The sequence below is a fragment of the Zeus faber genome (assembly GCF_960531495.2).
Source record: "Zeus faber genome assembly, chromosome: 2".
Lineage (NCBI taxonomy): Eukaryota > Metazoa > Chordata > Actinopteri > Zeiformes > Zeidae > Zeus > Zeus faber.
In genome coordinates, this window is record NC_137189.1 from 50409991 (window position 1) to 50433993 (window position 24003).

The 24003-nt window shown below is 45.5% G+C and overlaps 1 protein-coding gene across 1 annotated transcript; it reads right to left on the reverse strand.

The window, feature by feature from the left end:
- Positions 1-2648: 2648 nt before the first annotated feature.
- Positions 2649-22475, reverse strand: amd1 (adenosylmethionine decarboxylase 1). Its single transcript, XM_080022261.1, has 9 exons — positions 22166-22475; positions 18484-18570; positions 14391-14517; positions 13724-13826; positions 13123-13165; positions 10660-10804; positions 10283-10375; positions 5066-5221; positions 2649-4595 (listed from the first exon to the last, which is right to left on the reverse strand). Exons 1-9 carry the CDS (start codon positions 22273-22275, stop codon positions 4446-4448), a joined length of 1014 nt encoding a protein of 337 aa, XP_079878387.1. The 5' UTR covers positions 22276-22475; the 3' UTR covers positions 2649-4445.
- Between the last annotated feature and the right edge of the window lie 1528 nt (positions 22476-24003).

Sequence of the window (24003 nt, forward strand, 5' to 3'; positions counted from 1 at the left end):
CCTAAACATATTAACTCAGCGTAAATGGTCTCTAAGGGTAGTGACTAGATGGTAAATACTTTCTAAAGATATTAAGTGGATGGTAAATACTGTGTAAAGATAGAAACGTAATGGAAAATACTGTCTAAACATAGTAAATACAGTATAGTTAATACTGTCTAACATAGTAACTAGAAGTAAATACTGTATAAAGATAGTAAACAGATAGTCAATACTGTCTAAACACAGTGACTAGATTGCAAATACTGTCAAAATATAGTAACTCAATATAAATTATGTCTAATGATTGAAAAAAAGATGGCAAATACGATCTAAACAGAGGAACAAGGTGGCCATTACTGTATAAAGATAGAAAATAGATGGTAAATACTGTCTAAAGATATAAAGTAGATGCTAAATACTGGGCAAAGATATAAACTCGATGGTAAATACTGTGTAAACAAGAAACAATGTGGTAAATGTTGTCTAAAGATATAAAGTAGATGGTAAATACTGGGCAAAGATATAAACTAGATGGTAAATACTGTGTAAACAAGCAACAAGGTGGTAAATGTTGTCTAAAGATAGAAACAAGATGGTAAATACTGGGCAAATTTATAAACTAGAATGTAAAACTGTCTAAACGTAGAAACTAGATGGTAAATACTGTCTAAAGATAGTAACGAAATGGTTAATACTGCCTAAAGATAGTAAACAAATAGTAAATACTGTTTACTATACGAATAAACATAGTAACTAGATGGCAAAAGCTGTCTTAGGATAGTAACTAGATGGTAAATACTGTCTAGAGATAGTAGCTAGATGGTCAATACTTTCTAGAGATAGTAGCTGGATGGTAAATACTGTCTCAACATAGTAACCCAATGTAAATAGTGTCAAAACATCGTAAATATATGGCAAATGCTTCCCAACGATGTAAACAACATGGTAAATACTGTGTAAAGACAGAAACTAGGTGGCAAATACTGTCTGAACATTGAAACCAGATGGTGAACACTGTCCAAAGATTTAACCAGATGGTTAATACTGTGTAGCTATTGTTACTAGATGGTCAATACTGTTTAATGGCTTTTTCTTTGGCTGCGAATGTTCTCAACAGAAGCTTCTCGCTGAAGTCTTTATTTCAAGAAGTGTGCGGGTCAACATAAATCTGGCCCCTATGCCTTGACCTAAGAGCTGTTATTTCAATGTAACTTCAGTTTTCATACTTTGGACAAAAAAAGAAATTATAAAATTTATTTAATTTTTTATAAAAACATTTTTATAAATTGAGCTCAAAATGTTTATTTGGGAAAATGAGCGCAAAACCAAACTGACTAAAATAAGTCAGATCCAGTCCACGACTTGGAAGATTTGAGGCAAATGTTTTCTCAAAGTCAAATATCGCTTCAAAAAAGCATTAATGGTAGTGTTGTATTTCATAACTTTTTTTCATTACAAACTTCTGCAGTTCTCATTCTTAATATCTAAATTCAAAGAGTATACCAGACAACTTTCAGATGAGTATTTTTTATTATTACTTAAGCATCAAGCTCATAGTACAGATATATTTAGCACATCTTGACCATTCAAAGAATAGCAAAAGAAAGAATTAGAACAGCAAGGTTTCCCTTCGGTACATCCTGCAGTCGTACCTTCTCACCCAGGGGAGGATTTCAGATCCAAGACACCGAACGCAAGGTCGTCCCTAAACATCCGAACAGTGGTTTCACAAACAGAACACTTGGATAAAAAGTGAGAGGAGATTGGTCCGCAGCCCAACGCAGTCCTTACAAAGAGTTTGTAAGAAAACGGTATTGCTCCTGAATGTGACTTAAGTATAAAAAAAGAAAAAGACAAATTTCCATCATGCAACACCCCTCAGACCTGGGGGGGGGGGGTTGCCAGTTCTGAAATATATTTAATCGAAAATAAACAGTCATCAAACTCAGCATTTGTTTTACAGTGCTGGCTCATGTTGCCTATAAATTACGATTGTGTTAAAGGGCCTTGAAAACAATCACGGCGAAAACACCTCAAGTCCATTTATTTTTTTCTTGAAAAGTACAAAAATCTTCCAGGTAAGGCCTCAAAGTGCAGATTGGTCCTCTGGGTCATGAAACCACTCCAAAAAGAACGCCCCAGACCGACTGGAGGGAGGCCATTCCACTAGTCACCTCCACTTTGAGTCCTTACGTGAACTGTAACCGGAGTCTTGTGGTCCATGTGTACAACAACCAAAGTGATTTTTTTTTCAGATTTTTTTATAAATTATTATTTTATTACAAGTGCTCAGTTTTCTGATAACTTGAGATTTCAAACTGTTTACGTGAAGCAAGAACGAAAAAGAAAAAGAAAACGCGTCGCGTTCCTCGAGGCGCTGGAGGACGGGGGGTGGGCGGGGGTCTCCGTCTCCTGCGCTCTCTGGCAGAAGAAGCAGTTTCACCAACAGGAACCAACTGAAAAGACTCGTCTCCGTTCAGCGGAAGCCAGACGGACAAGGCCTTTGCCACGCCACCTTTACGGAGAAACCCCCCCCCCGAATCACCTCAACCTCCGTCCAGCACCTCGAGTGGACGACGTCCGTCGGTTATGACATAATCCACTCCACCCCCCCCCGAAAAGAGAAGTAAGAAAACAGCCCCCCCCCACCACCACCATCATCCAACAGGCCATTCTCAGGATGCGGAAGCTCCAACAACACTTGGGTCGGTATGAACGATGCAGGAGAAGGGGAAGCGCGTACAGACGGTACAGGAGAGACGGCGGTTCACTACACTGTCAAGCAACACGGCTCAGTGGTCACATGCACCCCCCCCACAGGACAAAGTGACGATGATGATGAGGGGGAAAACAAAAGAAAACGCTGAGGAGTCACATTTTGGACAAATCCACTGCAAAAAAAAAAAAAAAATAAAAAAATTTGTCCAGACAATAAAATTAATAGAGGGCAGTTTATGCTACGGCAGGGTGTGGAATGATCCGGGGTGCGCCTGGCATGCTCAGATCCCAATGCCTCCATTGTGCGCTGGGCGACCTTCTGTATGGGCTGGGACAGAGAGGACGTATAGTGTCTAGAAAGAAAAAAGAAAAAAGCGCTTCGCTGGTCAAGCGCTGCGCTAAGCAAAGCGTCCGATTCATTATTTCCCATTCAAAGCGGGCGGGCGGCAGCCGGGCACGCTGACGGCCCCGTGGCCCCGCGCACGGAGACCCCCGAGAACAATAGCCGCCGCGTGCGCGCCCCCGGGCATTGTCCCGGACGGGAGTCTCCCAGACTCGCTCGCCTCTAGAGACCTCTACATTCAACACAGAGTCGGCGCAGCGGCGGCCGTGCTACATTCAGTTTGGACGACTCGTTCCATTCCGTGCCAAATCATGCGGGTGGGGCTGGGGGGGGGCTGTTTCAAGGACCCAGAAGCATCTCATTGATACAGTGCACTGGGACGGGTGGGACTGGGACGGGAGGGACTGCAAAGTCTCGTTCCCACGTGGGACTACGGTGCGTCTTGAACGACTGCGCGGACCGAGGCGGCTGCCGGGCATCACTGCTGTTCTCAAGAGCGTTTTGAGGTGATTGTCCAGGAGGGGGCAGCGTGGCTCAGCAGGGGGTGACTCCGCTGAGCAAGCCCACAACGTACGAGTCCCCGTCCCGTCACATACAGCTAAGCCACAAAGGTTTGAAAATGCACGGCGGGATTCAGCGTTTTAGGGTCCGCCGCTCGTTCAACTTAGAATGCACATGACGGGTCCAAAAATGATCCTGATGACAGTTTGTTTAAAACATTTGAATATTCTCAAATGACAGGAATTCCTTAATTGTGGTGTTTTTGATTGTGAATAAATTGTGAATCAATTCCTTTAATGCAATAGTAATGCATTAAATAATATGCCCAAAGTTATAAATAAAAGATTTTAAGCAGTGTCATTTTCGATCGCGCGTATGCATTCTCTAACAAACGAGTCATGTTTTTAAAATTCCTCTCGAACCCGCGGCGGCGCAGCGGGCCGGGCTGTAAACAAGGAGCTTTTAAAGTGCGTACGAGTCAAATGGAGCAGCGGCGCAAAGCAGAAGCGCCTTGTGGTCACAGGACGGGGATCGGGGTGGGATCTGAGCGTGCCAGGGGCCCAGGGGCCTAGTGGGCCCTGAAGCCTTGTCTGTGGAGGACGCGGGGGGAGACCTGCAGGAAGGGGCCGCTGTGCCACTGGGCGAGGAGCGTGTTTGATTCCCCTACGTGCACTTCAAGATCACAGCAAGAGTGAGCTAGAATATCGAAACACAGAAAAGAGCTTTCATGCAAGAGGTCTAAGATACAACAATGTTTCAAACTAACGGCCTCCGCGGCGCCGAGGGCGGCGCCCGGACGGCGGCAACAACAGTGGTGGAGGGGGGAGGGGGGGAGAGGGGAGTGGCCCGGGCGGCCATCTTTCTTCATTTTCTTGCGTCTCCTCTTCATCGTCCCTCCCGCTCAGCTCTGCTGGTTCTGGTTCTGCTGGCGGCTCTTAATGTAACTGGTAAAGATGAAGTTGTAGTCGTTGAACTGGGCCAGCTGCCGGTCCTGGCGCTTGAAGCCCTCCAGCTTCTGAGCGGAGGAAAAGACGCTGCGGCATTTGGAGCTCTGAGGAAACGGGAAAGGCAGAAACTTATGACCGGGTGTTCACGGCCTCTTTGTGATTCTATCCATATAGTCGAGGTTTATACGTGACCATTTTTTATACATCGTCAACTGATTGATGTGTTGATCTCGCTCATAAAATAAATAAACAATTAAACAAATAAGCGTTTCGGGAGCATTTTGCCCGAGTTTGATCAAAATGTGATGCGTGGTCGTCAATCACTTGTAAGGTTGAGGTTGGGCACCGGAACAGCTAGAACGGTCGAGTTTAGTCTGCAACTGTTTTTGTTTGCTGCAACGCTTATTAAAAGACAACATTTAACGAGATGCTTGTCCATGTTCAACTCCTCAGTTCTCCTCGGGGTCAGTGGAACGCTCACATCCGTGTCGTCTGACCATCACAAGCATATTTCAATGTAAAAACTCAAACTCAACTCAACAAAAAGTCACTTGAACAAGTTTAGTTTCCGTACCTGATTGACAAAAAGCGTAGTGACAAACTTTCCTGGCTTGAACACCTCCACCACCTTCCTCACCAGCTCGTCGTACGACGTCTGGGACAAGTTGGTCTCGAAACTGACGTAGGAGAACTCCGGCTCGGGGGTGATGTGGATCGTCCAGTAGGTTCCCTGGAAAATTAAAACCACCACAGAGAGCAGGCGTGAGCCCACAGCAGCGACAGGTGGCGCTCCACTAAAAACATTAACTCAGCGGCACAGTGAACCATCCCAGTTCACCTCGGAAGTGAACCGTGGTGGGGCGGAGCCACAGAAACTAAAAACACAATCGCAACAAGTCACAGTGTGTGGAAAACGGAGCTCAGTGAATGTACATCACCCTAAGTTGAAATCTGATTCAAGAGGTTTATTCGTCACATACATACTTTCATACATATACATACTTTCATACATATATGCAGTGAAATGTCAATGCAACGCACCCGGTGATAACACACAATATATCCTAGGAAAAATTTCTTTTTAATAGACCAACTAACTGACTCCTAAAACGTAATACAGTAAGTTGAATACTTAGAGAATAGATATGTGCATTAAAGTGGCATGTGAATGAAGTGAGGTAGTGTTTGGGATAATACAGCACAGTATACAACAGTACGGCGCAGAAATACGGCATCACAAACAACCCTGAACAGTGACACAGTATGCAGTACAGTATGCAGTACAGTATGCAGTACAGTATGCTACATATAGTACAGTAAGGTAGTGGAGCCAATGTGTGTGGCTCAGTGAGGACCCCTGGTGAGGTCAGCATTGACAGTTCTAATGGCGTGCAGGAAAAAACTCTGTCTCAGTCTCTCTGTTCTCGCTGTGTGACTGTGGAGGCGCTTGCTGACGCAGCAGCTGAAACAGTCCGTTGTTGGGGTGATGAGGATCCTTCATGATCCTGCAGCTCTGCTACTACACCTCCTGGTTTATGACTCCTGCAAGGGGTGGGGGGGGTGGTGGTGGTTCAGGTGGTATGTTCAGCTGAACGCACCACCCTCTGCAGGGCCCGCCTGTCCTGAGCAGTACAGCTCCCAAACCAGGCAGTGATGTTGCCTGTCAGGATGCTCTCCACTGCTCCAGAGTAGAAGGACTTGAGGATCCTCACGAGACCCGGAATTTCCTCAGCTGCCTGAGGTGGTAAAGACGCTGCCTCGCCTTTCTCACCAGAGTGTCTGCTTGTAAAGTCCATGTTAAGTCCTCTGTGATGTGGACTCCCAGGTATTTGAAGCTGCTCACCCTGTCAGCAGAAGTCCCATTAATCAACAAGGGCGTGTGCGTCCTCGATTGTGATCCACGCCTAAAGTCCACAATCAGCTCCTTAGTTTTGATGACGTTCAGGTGGAGGCTGTTGTCCTGGCACCAGAGTGACAGGTCAGCCACCTCCTCGCGGTAGGCCTTCTCATCGCAGTCTGATCAGGCCACGACCACGGTGTCGTCAGCAAACTTGATGATGGTGTTGGAGCTGGACCTGGCCACACAGTCGTGTGTGTACAGGGAGTACAGTAGGGGGCTGAGGACGCAGCCCTGGGGGGATCCTGTGTTCAGGGTGAGAATGCTTGACGTGTGCTTCCCCACCCTGACCACCTGGGGCGGGCTGTGAGGAAGTTCAGGATCCAGGTGCACAGCGGAGCATTCAGTCAGAGCTCCTTCAGCTTGACAGCCAGTCTGGTGGGGACTATGGTATTGAAAGCTGAACTATAATCAATGAACAGCATTCTCACATAGGCCCCTTCTGGCCATCCAGGTGCGTGAGCGTGGTGTGCAGTACCTGGGAGACAGAGTCATCTGTGGATCTGTTCTGCCGGTACGCGAACTGCAACGGGTCCAAGGTGCGGGGGAGGGAGGCGCAGATATTATAATCCTTAATCAGCCTCTCGATACACTTCATGACCACGAGGTGAGGGCCACCGGACGGTAGTCATTCAGGCAGGCAGGAGAGGCGATCTTCGGGACAGGAACGACGGGGACCTCTCAAAGCAGGACGGGACCACTGATTCAGCCAGGGAGATGTTGAATATTGTAGTGAACACCGGGGCTAGCTGGTTAGCACGGGTCTTCAGTACTCGCCCAGATATGCCGTCTGGGCCCACAGCTTTCCTGGTGTTCACCCGCATCAGAGCCTTCCTGACCTCGTGCTCTGACACTGAGAGTGCGCGCTCATCCCCAGCGGTGTAACTCCAATTGGCTGGCGAGCTAGCGGTGCTGCTGCCAGACTCGAACCGCGCATAAAAGGAGTTCAGTTCGTTAGCTAGGGAGGCGTCCACACTCGTGGCTGGGGAGGAGCTGCTCTTGTAGTTTGTTATTGTTCGCAGCCCCTCCCACAAGCGTCTTGTGTCCCCCCGCTCCATCTGTAGCTCCACAGTCTCTCTGTACGCCCGTTTAGCGTCCCTCACCGCCCTCCGCAGATTGTACGACGCCACTTTGTAATTGTCCATATTTCCAGATACAAGACCGTCGTCGTAAGTGGCCTTGCGAGCCTTCAGAGCGCCAAGGATGGATTTATCAACCCACGATTTCTGGTTTGGAAATATCCGAACTTTCACCGCGGGAACAATGTTGTCTGCTAGCATAGCTACAAAACTCACTGCCACCTCCGTAAACTCGCTGACGTTACTTGAACTTGATTAGAACATGTCCCAGTCTACGTCAGAGCGTCCTGAAGCGCGGCCTCCGATTGGTCTGTCCACCGCTTCACTTCCCTCGTTACCACCAGTTCTCACGCGATCAGAGGCCTGTAAACGGGAACCAGCGAAATCGTGGCGTGATCTGATTTCCCGAAAGCAGGGAGTGAGAATGTCTTGTATCCGTTCTTGTACGGTGTGTAGCAGTGGTCCAAAGTTCTATCTCCCCTGGTGGCACACGCGATGTGTTGGTGGAAATTAGGCAGAACTTTTTGAAGGTTGGCCCTGTTAAAGTCCCCAGTCACCACCACAGCCGCGTCGGGATGTTTGTTTTGAAATCCGCACAACACATCGTACAGAATCGACAGAGCTGCGTCGATGTCCGCTTGTGGTGGGATATAAACGGTTGTGATGATGATTGTGCTAAATTCCCGGGGGAGATAAAATGGACGGCATAAGATTGTCAGCTGTTCCAGGTTCGGCGAGCAGGAGTGGGAGAGAAACTTGGTGTTTTCGGGGTTACACCAGCGGTTGTTTCCCATGAGGCAGACGCCTTCACCTTTGGATTTCCCGACTCTCCCGTTCTGTTGCCGCGGAACATGGAGAAGGCCTCTGCTGGACGGATGGCTTCAACCATGCTTCCGTCAGGCAGAGGACACAACAGTTCCTTGTGTCTTGTTGGAATTTAATCCTCGCTCGAAGTTCATCCATCTTGTTCTCCAGAGACTGGACGTTGGCAAGAAGGATGCTTGGCAGAGGTGGACGGTAAGGTTGCGTCCTCATTCTGACCTGAATGCCGCCTCTTTTACCTCGGTGCTTCCTCCGTGGGCCCGCTCGTGAAACAGCGGCTCCATTTTTGATGTTGTTGAGAGTGTTCCCGCGTAGGATTTCCGCCGGCCAATCTGCTTCCACCGATAAAAAGTCCCAAAGTTGTTCGTTTAGGGAAATTTTTATATCCATGAGTGCATCACGGTCGTCAGAGGTAACTGCCAATGCTTTTTTGGCGTACATTATGATAAAAACGGAAAAAAATACTAAAATGTGCAAAAGTCAACCAGAGCGCCGGCGCCACAATCGCCTTTTATCGCCTCTGATTCATTAGAGGATGAGACAAGTACACAGAGATCAGAATAAACATGCTCATCATTCTGAAGTGTTCCCCTCTAAACAAGACCTAGGCCAAAAACAACCACCGAGTTGGTCGATAAGCGAGGACCCGTTATTTCAGGGTAAGGGGGTGTGGCTGGTATATATAGTATACATGGTGTATATGGTATATAGTGTTATTTCATGGTAAGGGGTAAATGGTACCCCTGGTAAATATTTATTGGCGGCGATGACCGTAATGAGCTAAACACCACGGGGACCTCAGCAACTGCGGTATCCCTGATCACTTTGAATGACTGCAGAGCGAGAGCGCCCGGTGCTGTGGGTGGTGTCAGCTGTGAACAGGGTTACCAGGGTACAGCTCACACAGCTCATGATTGCTTTTGATAGCAATCTATCCTTACACTGAAGAATTGACAAAAAAAAAAAAAAAAAAAAAAAAAAGACAAATGATCACTTTCGGCAGGTGAAAACAGCCCTAAGGAACTAAGGAAGGCATGGAGAGCACTTGGGGCCCTACATGAAGATTTAAATAAAATGGCCTCCGGTGGTAAGAGATCCATATCCTGATGCCATGGTCAATTTGTTGCTCCTAGCGGAGGAAGATGCAGTGCAGCAATGAATCATGCTCACTGTTCATGATGTGCTAATGTTTTGAAAAGGCTTGACAGTAACTGTTGCCTTGGCAATCAGACAGTCAATTGGCAACCATCTCGTGGCCTCTGGTTGCTCCCTTTGGCAACCACTAACATAAATAGGGACAGGATACCGCAAACCGCTTGTACTCCGAAATAAAAACATTTTTTGCATTAGTGATATTTAAATATTGCTTTTAAGCTGCAGGTGCGTTTTTACATTTTAGTTGAAACTAAACAAAAAAGGAAAACGAATTGAAACTATAGTGTGTACTTAGAAAACAAACTTAAATAAAATAAAAATATAGAGGAAATGTGTTTAGTTTCAGTCCCTTTTCTGGTCAACATATAGCTATTAAAACACAATATCCAGTTCTTATCTTTGTAGACAGCATTAATAAAGAGCATGGCTCAGACCTCATCTGGTGGAGAGGTATTTTTAAATGAGTTACGCAAATGCTGATGCAGTATCTTAATTACTCAAAATATAAGGCAACTAAAAATAGCAACCATATATTCAGTTTCAGCAACAAAAGCTGGTGCCTGGTTGCAGGCTGGCAACCGCTCTTAACAGTTAGCGTTGATCCCTGCACAGCTCATTAAGTCATCCTCTCCTCGTGATCACTTTGTTCTCAGTCTTGAATATACAGAGCAAATGAAAAATTTGAAAGGCAGATATAAATTACAGGCCGCCTGCTGCGCCATATGACCAAAGCCGACACGGCAGCATGCCATCCTGCCTGCCTCCGTTGTGTACCACCAGGCCTAAAGTTTTTTTTTTTTTTTTTTTTTGGGAAACACTGTTGCGCATATTCACTTACATCAGTCTTCATTCCATTCATTGAGTATCCACAAGGGTTGAACATTGTGGCATCAATCACAGAACCTGGTATCAGGTCATGAATTCCACTCATCTGAAAGGATAGATTGGGTTCATAAACATACAGGAAAAATGACTGCGCTGTGTGGTAATTAACTAGTAACGACAGTAATATATCAAATATTCAAATTCATATTTTCCATATTTATTATGCCCAGAGGAAATGTGATTAATGTACAGTAACAGTTCTGTAATAAAGTTCAGTAATATGATTAGAGCAAAACCACAACAAATACTAGTATGGTATCGCAGGTATGGCGACATAGAGTTCCCGTCTTGAGCCTCCGTGAGCCTGAAATGTAGTCTGTTGGTTCTTACACGAGTGACATCGTTTGCAGAAACACCGTCTTTCATGTAGAACTGGTCCATGATCGCTGGATCGAGGTCGCTCATCAGAACTTCCAGTGTCTGATCCGCATGCTTGTTCTCCCAATACTCTGGTATGTCCAGAGTAAACAGGTACCTGCAGGACCAGGGAGGCACAACACCCAGGGCTTGTTTTTAGGTTTAATGAGGCTTCCTGTGGTTTCACAGTGAAAAACATGGACGTACTCGTCTCATCTAACCATAAATGAAAGAATCTGTCTGTCCTCCTATTGTGTCAACAACCATTCATCCGATCTACTTCGCACTTGGTGAATATCGCCGGCGACCCAAGGACGTGCAGTGTCCAATGTGGTGCAATTTAGGCACGCCACACATCCGTCATATTAATAAACTTTGCAACAACAGCGAGCCAGCAGGGGCGGCCTCAGGGCACCGAGACTGCGTCACAAAGAGCATCTTTAACAGACAGTTTCGTCTTACATTGTGGAAGACAGCGCTGACATTTTAAACTGTGCCGTTAAAATGTCTAACAAAGTCTTGAGACATGTACTAGTTTAATACTAAATAGTATGCTAGTACACTATATTCCACACACGTGATTTTTCTCTGTTCTCAATACAGATTTGTAGATTGTAGTATTTATTCATCTTTCCCCATTTATGTTTTTTGCATTATATTTGTGAATGGTGACAATTCCTTCCATAACCTGTTGTTATTAACATCAAAACGTACATTTCGGCTGCATTACATCATTTAGCTGGCACAGATGTTGTGAGCAGCAGAACGTCGTTTTCATTCCCAGGTGACTGTAGCAGCAGAGGGAGGCTCCGACTCTCCTCCTGCGGCGTAATCAACGCACAAACTAGTCTTTGTGCCAGTTACCAGTATTTTTATTTTAGATAATTTTTTTTGTTACGTTTCCTACTTTTATGAAACATATTTTAAACACAACTAAGAGACTGTCCTATTCCGTATGAGGTGGCTGTAGAGGGCTCGGCCGGTCCATGTCTCCAAACAAAACATAAAACAGTGTTATTGTTTGCGATTATTTAAATCCTGCTCTTCTCTAACGGGGACACTGTTTTTGAACAGTTTTAAGCCTTTTGGTGGATGTGAATTTCACCTTGCGACTACGTTCCGATTCTCTCTCCCGCCAAGTCACTTCTTCCCTCCGGCATTTTGGGAGGTTTTTCCTTGTCTGGGGGATTAGCGGGCCGTCAAACTGTCCTTTGTACGAGCGCCTGTAAAGCCCTTTCAGACCGAATGTGATAAAGGCCTTTACAAATAAACTGACTCATTCAGACGTATGACCTTTCACCTGGATTGGTCGACAGCGCACAGACCGAAACCGATGAATGACCATTGACGTGCACGCTCATCGGCACAGATGGAACAGCTACACCCCAAGTGAACCCCTTATCAATAATTACGACAGTAATTCATGTTTCAGCCTTTTTTGTCCACCGTCTGATTCTATTGTGAAGGTTCTGGAGACACGGTCACATCGCACAGCGCTGGTGAATCTCTCTGCTCTCATGATTCATTTCGCGTCGAGACCAAAATCCCCCGAGTTGGGAATGGGCTTATGCAACATGCGGACCAAGAGTTAAATTGAATTCTTTCTAAAAGGGAGTCTTTTGAGCGCGCAAATCAAAAATTTTTTTGACGAGTGACACTGCAGCAGCAGCACACGTTCCGAGATGCCCAGGCGCTACCGAATTGCACTGAGACAAAAATATTTCTACTTCTTGGAAAGCTGCAAGCGCACAGCATGTCACATGACATTAAGTAACCAATCAGCCACAGCTTCCGTCACACCATCCTGTCTGTGAAATGACAGTGCCTTGGTCAATGTGGAGAAGAGGCTTGGATACCCCAAGCTCTAAGACCTGTCCAGGGAATATTATTTGGTTGTTTGACAACACAGCTCCGCCCTCCAGGCATAACCTTCCCAGCCTGACCCTCCAAGCCCTTAGACAAATTTTTACTTAAATTTAAGACTTATTTTTGGAGAAATTGTCTCCTATTCAATGATGTACTATCTATGGACCTTTTAAGGACCAGAAGATGCCCCATGTTGCAAGTGTCTTGATCAGTTCATCATCTAGTCTCAAAATATTAACAATAAGTAAAAAGTGAAAGTAGGCCTCGTTGGTCACAATTTAAAACAGCTTTGATCCCAAATCTAAAAGTACTGTGACCTAAAACGAGTTTTACGCCACTACACAAGGCTGAAACAACCTTTAAATAAAAAGCCTAGACGCCACGCTATTCCAACTATCCAGCACAAACCAATTCATCACACTGGTCTGGCTCGCACAGCTCTGAGACCACAGCTCCACATCGAAAAAAGCAAAAGCAAAATGGCCATAAAAACAATCTAAAGAAATAAAATGTTTCAGGTTCACTTCAAACTATTTGTACCTACAGAACCAGCAGAGCTAAAGATCTTACCAGCAGTCAGAGTTCAAACGTCCCATACAGTAGGCAGCTCCATCTGGAAGGTGGAGGAAAAATCAAATATTAAACTCAGAATGGGCTCAAAACGCCTTGCAGATGTAGTGCATCTAGTACAGTGCACATTGTCGGTGTAGGACGTGGTACTGGGGGATGGTAGCTCAGGAGGTAGAGCTGGTGGTCTAGTGATCCAAAGGTTGCTGGTTGGATCCCAGGCTCCTCCTGCTAGCATGCTGTAGTGTCCTTGAGCAAGACACTTAACCCCTAATTGCTCCTGATGGCTGCGTCCGTCGGTGTTTGAACAATTGTAAGTCGCTTTGGATAAAAGCGTCTGATCAATGTAATGTAATGTAGTACAGTGCACATTGTACACTGTAGGACGTAGTACAGTGCACATTGTACGCAGAACTGGACAGCACACCGCATACCATAGTACAACACACACACAGTTCAACCAGAACTGGAAAGGTGAGGCCCAGCAGTGGAAGGAGAAGGCTTTTATTTTGAAGATTCAACTCAACATGAACGACTGCTGCTGCATGCTTTGGAGCGAGCGCACACACACACACACACACACACACACTCACACTAAACATACTTGGGAAAATCTGGCTGAGAAATTCAACTTCCTCCTGAAAGTTTCGATGAGGGAACTCCTGATGGGTCGGCTTCATAAAGTTCTTGCGAGAGTAGAAGAAATTCTGAAAAGAAAAAAATACATAAACATTGGAAAGAAATAAACTTTAGCTCAAGCCCCAGGGACTTAGCACACAGACTGTTTGGTTTTACATAAATAATGCCTGAAGTGATCCTCGTATTTACAGGGTAGGGTGCTGCTTGACTACAAGCTGTATTTACGACTGATGGTATTTAAAGATTTGTTGTCCGTTTGGACGATGGCTCCTTAATCTTCCAAACAAGATTCAACATGATTATTTGTCACATACATACCATCATACATATATGCAGTGAAATGTCCAACAAAGTATTGATATTACCATTTTCCAACTGAAACAATAGAATCTTATCAAAACGTCAACATCTCTTATCACAAGATTCAATTAACATTACAACATTTTTTGTACTGAGGTCTACAGTGTGTAGTCAAAGATGTACTGTCTGCAATATCTTCTGAGCCCAAGATGATTGATAACATTGATATCCCCTGATCAAAACCAACAATCAAAATTGGGAAAAGTTATATTATATATTATGTTAGAGCAAGAGGGCGCAGTGCTCGTGATGGAGCGACAGGAGAGACTCACCTGGATGGCGTCAAAGCCGCAGTACTCCCTGGCGAGCTCCAGCAGAGGGACCAGTGCTTGCAGTAAGAGGGTGGTTCCACACGTCTTCAAAATGAAACGTCTCTTGGAGACAAACATGCTACTCTCACTGCGGAAGAGGAACCACACACAGATTAGCGGGCTGGTCAGCAAATACCTTTTCCAGGCAAAGTATTCTGAGCAAACAAGTTCACCCAAATGTGGAAGGTCAGGGAACGGTTTACCAAATTACCATCTGGTCAGAGTACGAGGGCTAGGAAAATATATCTGAATTGTGAAATGAAATCCACTTTACTAATAACTGGTTCTCAAATATTTCTTCTAAAGCAACAGTCGTCACCCCCCAAATATTTGTTTTTGAAAAAAAACTTAAACTCCCCAGCCCTGCACAATAATAAAAGAATGTTTTATAAATAAAAATCTTTCTACTCCACTCTACTCTGAATGGATCAAAATACAGATCCATTACTGTAACTCAACGTATCGGAAAAACCTTTGTCCAAAATGGCGAACTAGAGTACCATTTAGTACGCAAATTAGTATTGTCTGTAGCGTGTCCAAATCAGGATGACATACCCTCCGATGAAACATCCATTTTATACAAACACTGCATACTACGCTGATGAGTGTTTCCCCACAATGCACGGCGGGGCCAAGATGCCGGTTTCTATGTAGTGTCGTCATGAATATGTGCTGAAGTGACCATGTATGTCCAAAAAGAGGTTGACCTTTTTATTCACAGGAGGCTGGACCATAGTATGAACCTGTACCCGGCATCTACCCCCACGCCGCAATACGGAAGAGGGGGGGGTGCCTCTCTGCCCACACGTCGAGGAAGTTAAACAAGTCGCATCTCTTCATGCGTCTTATCTCATCAGATATATAAACGGTGAAATCGCCAAAATTCACAGCTCAGGAGTTTGTAGTTCGATCCATGTGTTCAAAAGTCTGCTTTGCAGGCTCATCATCCTTTGTTAACCACCCATTTCCCCATAACTGCCCCAGCTACAAATTCCCAGCTGGTCCAGAAATAAACCAGATGCAGTCGCTGTTTAATTTAGAGTCATCAAGTAGGGACTGAGCGATATCTGTCAGACACCGGGCTGAAATAGCAGGGAAGGACAGATACCATTTAGCCCTGACAGACTACAACTACAGTCATAAGAGATGTGAGATTTTATTGAAATCAAGACCTTGATTACAGTTTTCAGTAATTTATTCACCATCTTGTCTACTCAAACTCAGAGATGACATAAAACTGTAGTGAAACAAAGAAACTCATGTTAGTAATCTGGTTCAAGAGTAACTACATGAGCACCATGTCAGATCAGATAGAGCAGCGTTTCCAAAACGAGGTACTCCAAAAATAAAAATGTTAAATTTTTTTAACACACACACACACACACACACACACACACACACACACACACACACACACACACACACACACACACACACACACACACACACACACACACACACACACACACACACACACACACACACAGAGAGAGAGAGAGAGAGAGAGAGAGAGAGAGAGAGAGAGAGAGTATACCCCCCTCAATGTCAGTGAAGAGGGTATTCAGCTGAAAAAAGACCTTAGAGGGGGACACTACAAAAGAAAAAGTCTAGTATCAGAACATCCCATACGGAACTTGGAGTGCCGTATCCTTCACCCCCCCACAAATCGGATTTGGATCATCTGTCAATCAATATCTTCTCATAATCATTAAATAAATGATAAAGTAATGAACACATCAGTACTATATCATAATGTTCAGGATGTACTAATCTCAATGTTCAGGATGCAGAATCTGATGTTAAATAAGTGGCATCGGCCCATCAGCAATATCAAGAGTTGTTGTCAATGGGAACAGACATCCCAGACGCTATTCTGGGACTGGGCCCGGAGGCCGCCAGGGAAACAGACTAAGCCCCGAGGAAAAGACGATGCTGACCCACCGTGACAAACACTGGTGACAGAGAGCTTCTGAAGGTGGAGGGCGTCACCTGGGTGCCACCTTGTGCACTACTCTTGGCGTTCGGTGAAACGTCGGACTCAGGGTCAGAAGCTATTAAAGGCTTAACGCCGTCCAGATTAATCAGGGATACGCATCTGAAACATGAAGGCTCTGACAGCTTAACCCGACATAACGAGCCATTGTTCCACAGGCCAGAACTACATAACATTTCATACAACACCAGGGATATGGAAAACAGCTAAGGTGGAGGCGTGTCAGTAAACCTGTTCACACCCCGTCCCTCAAGTCTTCCACCAATCAAGAAAGGCATTTGTAATCACCAAATAAAATCAGCGATGCTGACGTAGGCTCCGTCTTCTTTGGGAAGGGACGACATGTTCAAGCGGCCTGTTGACTTAGCCATTTAATGCAGAAAAATAGCGCCAATTTTTATAAATTGCCGCTACAATTATTTGGGGTCACATTTTGAATTAAGCATTTGATATGACGCCTGCAGCCACCGCTGCGGTTGTAAGGTGCATTAACTGTCACGTAGGAATGCAAGAGGTTTTCTAAATTGATTTCTTATAAATGGCGTGCGCACATGTAAAAATGTTTAAGTTGTAAAAGAAAATTGCAAATAGCATTGAACCAAAGTAAGTAAATTCGTTTAGAATCCCAGCTGCATCCACCCAAAGGGAGATCAATGCCATGATGGAATTCCTGGCATTCCTACGACATTTCAAACTTCAACTTCCAAAAGAAGTGTTCCTGTTTTGGTTTCAACCTCAAGGGTTGGGTCACATTACGGGCCTCAATTCTGTTGCCCTCAGTGGAGCCACCGGGTACATTTGTGTGTCGCTCATGTGTGTCGACAAACGCTCGTTGGTTGAGAAAGGAGGAACGTTGGGCAGCATTGTGCCTGGACCACCAAAGAACACAAATTTATATATAAAAAAAGGCTAAAATGTAAATAGACAATGAACCAGTTTGAAGAGCAACGTGACAAAGATAAGCAAGTTGTTTGTTCTCCATCTCTTGCACATTCCAGTCTGACAGATGCAGGGCTGCCCCCTAGAGGGAACATTATGTGGAACTCTGCACAGGAAGGCCACACATGTTTGATGACCCACACTCAGAACTACTACACGAGTCCATTTATAGCTCCATCATTCTAGCTGAGATTGTCAATCACAGAATGAATGAAATTGCAGGGCTTAGTAATCATGATGGCTAATATTACAATCCAGTCGTGCTACACAAGTGTGGTCGCATAGCCTTAGAAAGCCATTAGACGTTAAGACTTGTATGAAAAGTGGCCCAAAATGCTTTAAACAATTGGATTTTTACATTTACAAGAGAGTAGGCCAAGAAGTACACTAGAACCACACGTGCCGCACGTGACTGACATTGTCCAAGTGTCCCAATAAAAACCGGCTTCAAAGGTTATTGAGCATTCGGGTGGTCAGGGTGGAGTCTAATTCCTTCCGTTTTTGTTCAAGAGATGTTACATACATATACATACTGATGCATGAGTAACAGTACAGGTATTGCAAAACATCGCCAATTTAGGTTAAGCTGTGCACAAATAGAACGCCTATAAAAACAAAATAATATGAATACATTTTAAAACTGTCCAACCTCTTCATACCATCGTCTAGCGCACTAATATACGAGCAAAAAGATTGACGTCTTCTCGGACATTAGATCACCATATTAACTACTCAGCTTCCCTTCAGCACATTGAGGTTTGAAGACGACACTGCATAGAAACAGAGAGCCGATATAAAAGTTGTATTGATCTACTGATGCATTTATATCACATGCACTCCAGCAGAGGTGACTGACTCTATTGAGGAAAACGTCGTTTTCTCTAGGTAAAGTTATTTCAATAGATATTTCTCTTTAACGCAGAAGGTTACGCCCCCCCGCTCCTGAAATGTACGTAGTACCCAAGAACAAGTCTCTACGAGCACTGAAACGCATCCACTGGGATGGAGGAATATCTGTTTAAGCAGCAGAGCTGTTGGTACTAGCAGTGGGATAATAAGACGCTGCGGGTCTCTGATCTGTTGGAAAATGGAGAAAGGGTTACATGGAGATCCAGCACTTACCTGAGTATATAAGCTTCCTGCTTGTCTGTCTTTGTCACACTTATGATCAAACAATGCACATTTTCCAGAAGTTTGTCCCACTCAAACCTAAAATAGACAGAAACACACAGATTAAGCCCAGTCCCTATAAGATGTGTTATTTTAAAGAGTTCCATAAAATCAAAAACATGTTCATTGTCATGACCACATTTATATGAATTGAACAAAGTTCTAGAAATTCATAATAGATAAGACATTTGGGCTATACAGGCCCCGAGCCCACATCAAGAACCCCACTTCACAGGAAAAAACATTTAAGCCCATACGAACTGGGAAAATACCAATAAATAAATGATTTTGGCCAAATATTATTTCATACTACATACAACACCCTCTGTGCTTTCTGAACCAACTAAATTGTTCCTATTCAGATTTGCGTAGGACAGAAATCTTGCATCTTGTTGCCTATTTGGGCTTTGTCTCCAGTTCCTTCTCCGCCTGGCAGAGGAGGGCAGGCTGGCGCAGACACTTAGTCTCTGCTCAACAACTTGCAGTCTCTCTCCCTCTCTCTCTCGCCCTCCCCCGGGCAGTCGCCACTCAAGGACAGCTGCAGTGTAAATGCAGCCACGTCATGTTCCTGGTGCAACCTTGCAAGGGCAGCCCCAGTGAGGGTGCAACAGAGCGCATGCGGGGAGAGAGAGAGAGCATCCATTATGGAATACAACAGAGCCTGGAGGAGAAACCGTGAAGATTGCCCCGCTCAACGGGGAATTTACTAGTAGTGGAGGTTGTACAACCCCATGCCAACCCCCACCCCTGCAAGATGGGACAGAGGTGGCCTCATGAATTACACAAAAAAATAAAGTGAATCATAGTTACTCACAAAAACTCTTCGCAGCCCAGTCTCCACGCAAGGAAACAGATGCTCTCATTGTGAAACTCAACACCGATTACAGACCACTCTGACAAGCAAACTTCAAATTTCACAAGCCTTTCCCACTTATTAGCAGCCACAGCTAACTTAAGAGCGTGACAGATCCGCTCGCTTCTGACACAAAGGTTAACATCTCAAGCTTTATTAGCTATAAGCTTTATTATCTAAGCTTTATTCTCAGATCATAATTGCTCAAAGGCTTTAATATCCTTATCTTCAATTCCTTTTCGGAGATTGGAAAGTGTGATTAGAAAGAAGTGGCCTCTTACAACAGTAATTGAGTAACCAGTTTGGTGTACAGCGACGTTACTAGAGCCGTTGTAACACAGCGGCTACATACCGAGGGGAAGATGATACCGGAGCCCTGGGTCGGCTCCCGTTACACCGTGCAACTGACAAGCCGGGCTATTTCTGGCCCCTCGGCAGTGTCAGCTTTCCAAGAAGAGAATAGGCTCGAGGGAAATGTGGAGATTAGATTGCCAAGTAAATGGAAAAGGCCCTCACCGCCACCTGAGACAGGTACACAACTCTGGGATGTCCAAGCGTGGGTTCTTATAAAAGATCTGCGTTCTCTGCCAGTAAAGACAAGAGTTAAGCTGAGCAGAGCTGGACTTGGAAAGATACTTCAGTCAGTCCAAAAAGGCTCAAGTAAATTCTTTCTGCTCAGCACCAGATCCTGAGTGCAACATGAAAATTGAACGGTTTGCAGTCTTCTCTTGCTCCACACCACTCACTTTTCGGACTAAGAGAAGCTACTTCAGGCGAGCCGTGGTCAGCTTCATATGGCAGTTGCCGTCCAGCACGGCAGAGAGGGGGGGAAACTAACCACGATCCAGATTTGTGAATCAGATGCCCTTGTGGACTTATTTGGACATTGGCAGGCATCCAGAGGACCTGATCCACTGACAAGAGTCTCTGAGCCGTTAATCTTCCATCCCGCCTGTAAATTAATGCCAGTCGTCATTCAGTCAACTGGCCTCGCTCTTCTAAAACTGAGATTTGTAGGCTGGTTAACAACTCAGAAATGTTTAGGCTTTCCCTTGCTGCGGCAGATTTAGCAATGAGCCTTGCAACAGAGACCGAGAGGAGAGGGCTGTACGCTCTACCCTACTACCACCACGTACTGTCCGACCACTGTAACAGATAAGAGGGGGGTCCTTCCAAGAGGTCCCCTTCGACAACCTAAGCAGGAAAGCCATCGCAGCTGTAAAAAGAAGTAGAAAAGAGGGGTCGGCATAGCGCCTTCACAAACAGTTGCCACCGCAAATCATCGGAAGAAAATGGATTGCCCCAACACCATGATCTACTCCGGGTTTCACGACAGTCAACAGTGACTGACCAGCGATCCCCAAACCATTCTGACATTACATGCAACAAATGGTCAAATTTGCCAAACAATTTAAAATAAATCCATTGCCCATTCATTCGGATCTCCACGGTCCTGGTTACACAACATGGCACAAAACCATGTGGGAAAGAATATCACACAGTCCTGGTCCTTTTCAAGCACACAGATCAAGCTGTGAGCTCTGATAGGGCAGGTCTTCTGAGAAGGGCTATAGGTTATGTTGGTAAGAACCCACCAATCAGGTGAGAAGGGAGGAGGAAACTGACCATGCTCGAGAACGTGACACAGGCCAGGCAGCAACATGTGGCCCAAACACTGCAGAGTTATTCGGTATGTTGTTCGACAAACTTCGCTTTGCAGTTGCTGTGGGGGCACCAGAGCTGATTGAAGCGCCATAAGGAAGTAGCACACAAGTCGAAACGACTGTACGTTGAAAATCTAATTCACAGCACGTGTAGTACATTCCAGCTCATTCCTGAGCAAGAAGGGTGAGCAGGCATGTTTGAAGGTGAAGAGCAGTATTAAAACAGTCGACAGGATTAGGACGTGAAGCCAAACCCAGTCGACAGGGTTAGGGTTGGGGCTTTGCAAGGGGAGGGTCCAGTGTGTAGACGCGGTCAGAGTGACAGCGCAGGGAACACGAGGTCAGGAGCACATGCTCCTCTACAGGCCCCTGGACCCGGCATGACGCAGGGGCCCTGGTAAAGTGCCCGACTTCCATTAAAAAAACATTTACTTTCTCACAATGCGGTCGAAGAGTCTTTGAAACTATAAAAACACACAAATAAAGAATGATAGTAAACCGGTTCCAGTATTGTGGTTTTTTTTCCTTTTTGTTTTTTTAGTCGTGCTAACCGGTGTTTTTGGTTTTTAGTTAACGGCCACTTCCTGTCGAGCACTGCCTGTGTTTATTTGACAGTTTTAATACATTGATACGACGGTTAAGTGTCAATTCTTAAGTTTTTTCAGCCTGCTGTATATCGACATCTTCACTATATTCAGATCGATATGGAGGTTTGTTGTACGGTGGCGTTTCTGGTAGTTTTTAAAGTGAATGTTGAGGTTTATTCCACATCGCTGTTGGTATTGGTACTTTCACAGTCACCGCGCTAAGGTGACACCGCAGTTTCCCTCCGGAGACCCAACAAACTACCCCCGGCATCACACATCCACCTTCACCGGCGGTTAGAAACGACGACGTGCGCTAAACCGACGGGTCGGCGGCGTCCTTATGGGTCTCGCTCCGTGTATTTCGACACCAAATCCCCCTCCAAACTTTAGCCATCGGCCTTCCAGCCGCGTGTGCTCGGCGGAGCCGGCGAGAATGAATGAGAAGGAGTGACTCAGGGAAGAGTGAGTGGGAGGGGGTGGCCATTTTAGAAAGACTAGCACGGCTCGCCCCCCGTGACAAGCACACGAACCTGGGGATGGTGCGGAGGTCCCCGGTGCCCTTGGCCTCGTCCTGCCGGGAGAACCACACCTCCAGCAGCTTCTCGGTCCCCTCGAAGAAGTGCGCACCGTGCTCTTCCATGGTGAGACAACAAACAGAAATTAAAAAAAAAAAACGTATAACGGTAACGTAACGTTTTTTTTCCCGAGTTGTTCCGGTCCTTGGCTTGATCGGTATAATTTATTTAAGTACAGTTCTTTTGAAACAAATCCAGGTGTGTTTTTTTCTTGGTTTGCCGTCTTCCCTTTTACAGAGAATACCGTTAGCGAGTGCTAGCTAATGTCGCCGGCCATACTGTGTAAAGCGCCGAGCGGGAGGCGCGCAGCAGCCTTTATAGACGAGCAACCCGACGTCACTGTCTCCCCCGAGCCAATGGCGCCGTGGCCGTCTCGCCGTGATTGGCCCGCGGGGTTGTCAATCGGCGGGAGGAGGTTCGAACTGCGACGCACTGAGGTCGGAACTCGGAAAAAAACCCCAAACATCCCGTTTCGAAAATGGGAAGGGACGACAATTAAAGACTTGATCGAATTTAGAGTTTAGCGAAATAGCGGAACAAACGTCAACGATATGACGTCACCGTAACAAAGTTCAATTTTCATGGCCCGAATTTGCGTTGCAAACACGTCAAACTTCGAAATAAACTAGTCTGTAGTTTTAGCTCCCTTGCAGGTGCTTGTAGAATTCACTGGCAGTTTGTCAAACAATCGAGGATTTGCTGTGGTCGTCCATGTTTTCCCGAACAGAGGCAATGAAACACTTTAAGAGCGAAAATGAGGACTGTAGACCCGGAATGACCGCTTTTCAGGTTGCTATGGAACGCAGCATAAGAATCGCTGCTGTGTTTACCTAGCCCGCCATTTGTCGCTCTCTGCCCCAGCCAATCAGATTGCGGGACGGTCGCTGCCAGCGCTATGATTGGTTCAAAAAGCTGTCACTCAGCCGAGCGGTTCGCAAACATGACGACACATTTTTCAGCAGTGAAATGTGTTATTACTGCAACAGACCTGAGGATGCAGCCGGATGCAGATGCAATATGACTGCACTTGTAATATAACTGCACGGCATTCCCTTTACCACCCTCCCCCCCTTGTTTGCAGTTTTAATTACATATTACTACTAGTGGTACAACCATTATTAACTACTATTACTATTATCACCGTTAGTACCAAATTGCTTACTATTACTGTTGTTTTCACGACCGTAATAATAAAATGACCCATGTTGGGTTTTGCACAGTGTTAACATAGTGCCTGTTAACTTCTGTTTATGTAAAAAAAAAGGTTTTAATCAAATTGTATTTTGTATGTCTTTGCACTGTTCTTGCTGCTGTAAAATCAGAAGTTGCCCTTGGGGATTAATAAAGTATGCTATTTTCTTTTGTACAAACATTCAACATCCTTTTGAAACATTTTAGAAAGCGTACAAGAACGGCTATGAACGTACACACATTCGTACAGATATAGTTTTGCTTTTGTATATATATTTTCCTTTTTCTCCGCTTGTTATACATGTTTGTTTTGCTCTGCCTACTTCTTTCGCACCTCCTCTGGAGCCGTTCTCTATCACCTCAACGAACCACACTCGTGTGACGCGTGTGACAAATAAAGTGTCTTGAATCAAGATGGCGTCCGTGTTATTCTAAGCGGTGTGGTTATATCGCCCGGACTTCCCGGGTCGATCACCCTCGACTCGCCCACAACCGCGGCACCGGGCGCCCTGGCCCCCGCGTCCTCGGAGCGCGCCCACCCGCGGAGCCCCGCGGCCCTCCGCCCGCGCGGCGGCACAACGCGGCCGGAACCGCGCGGGAAC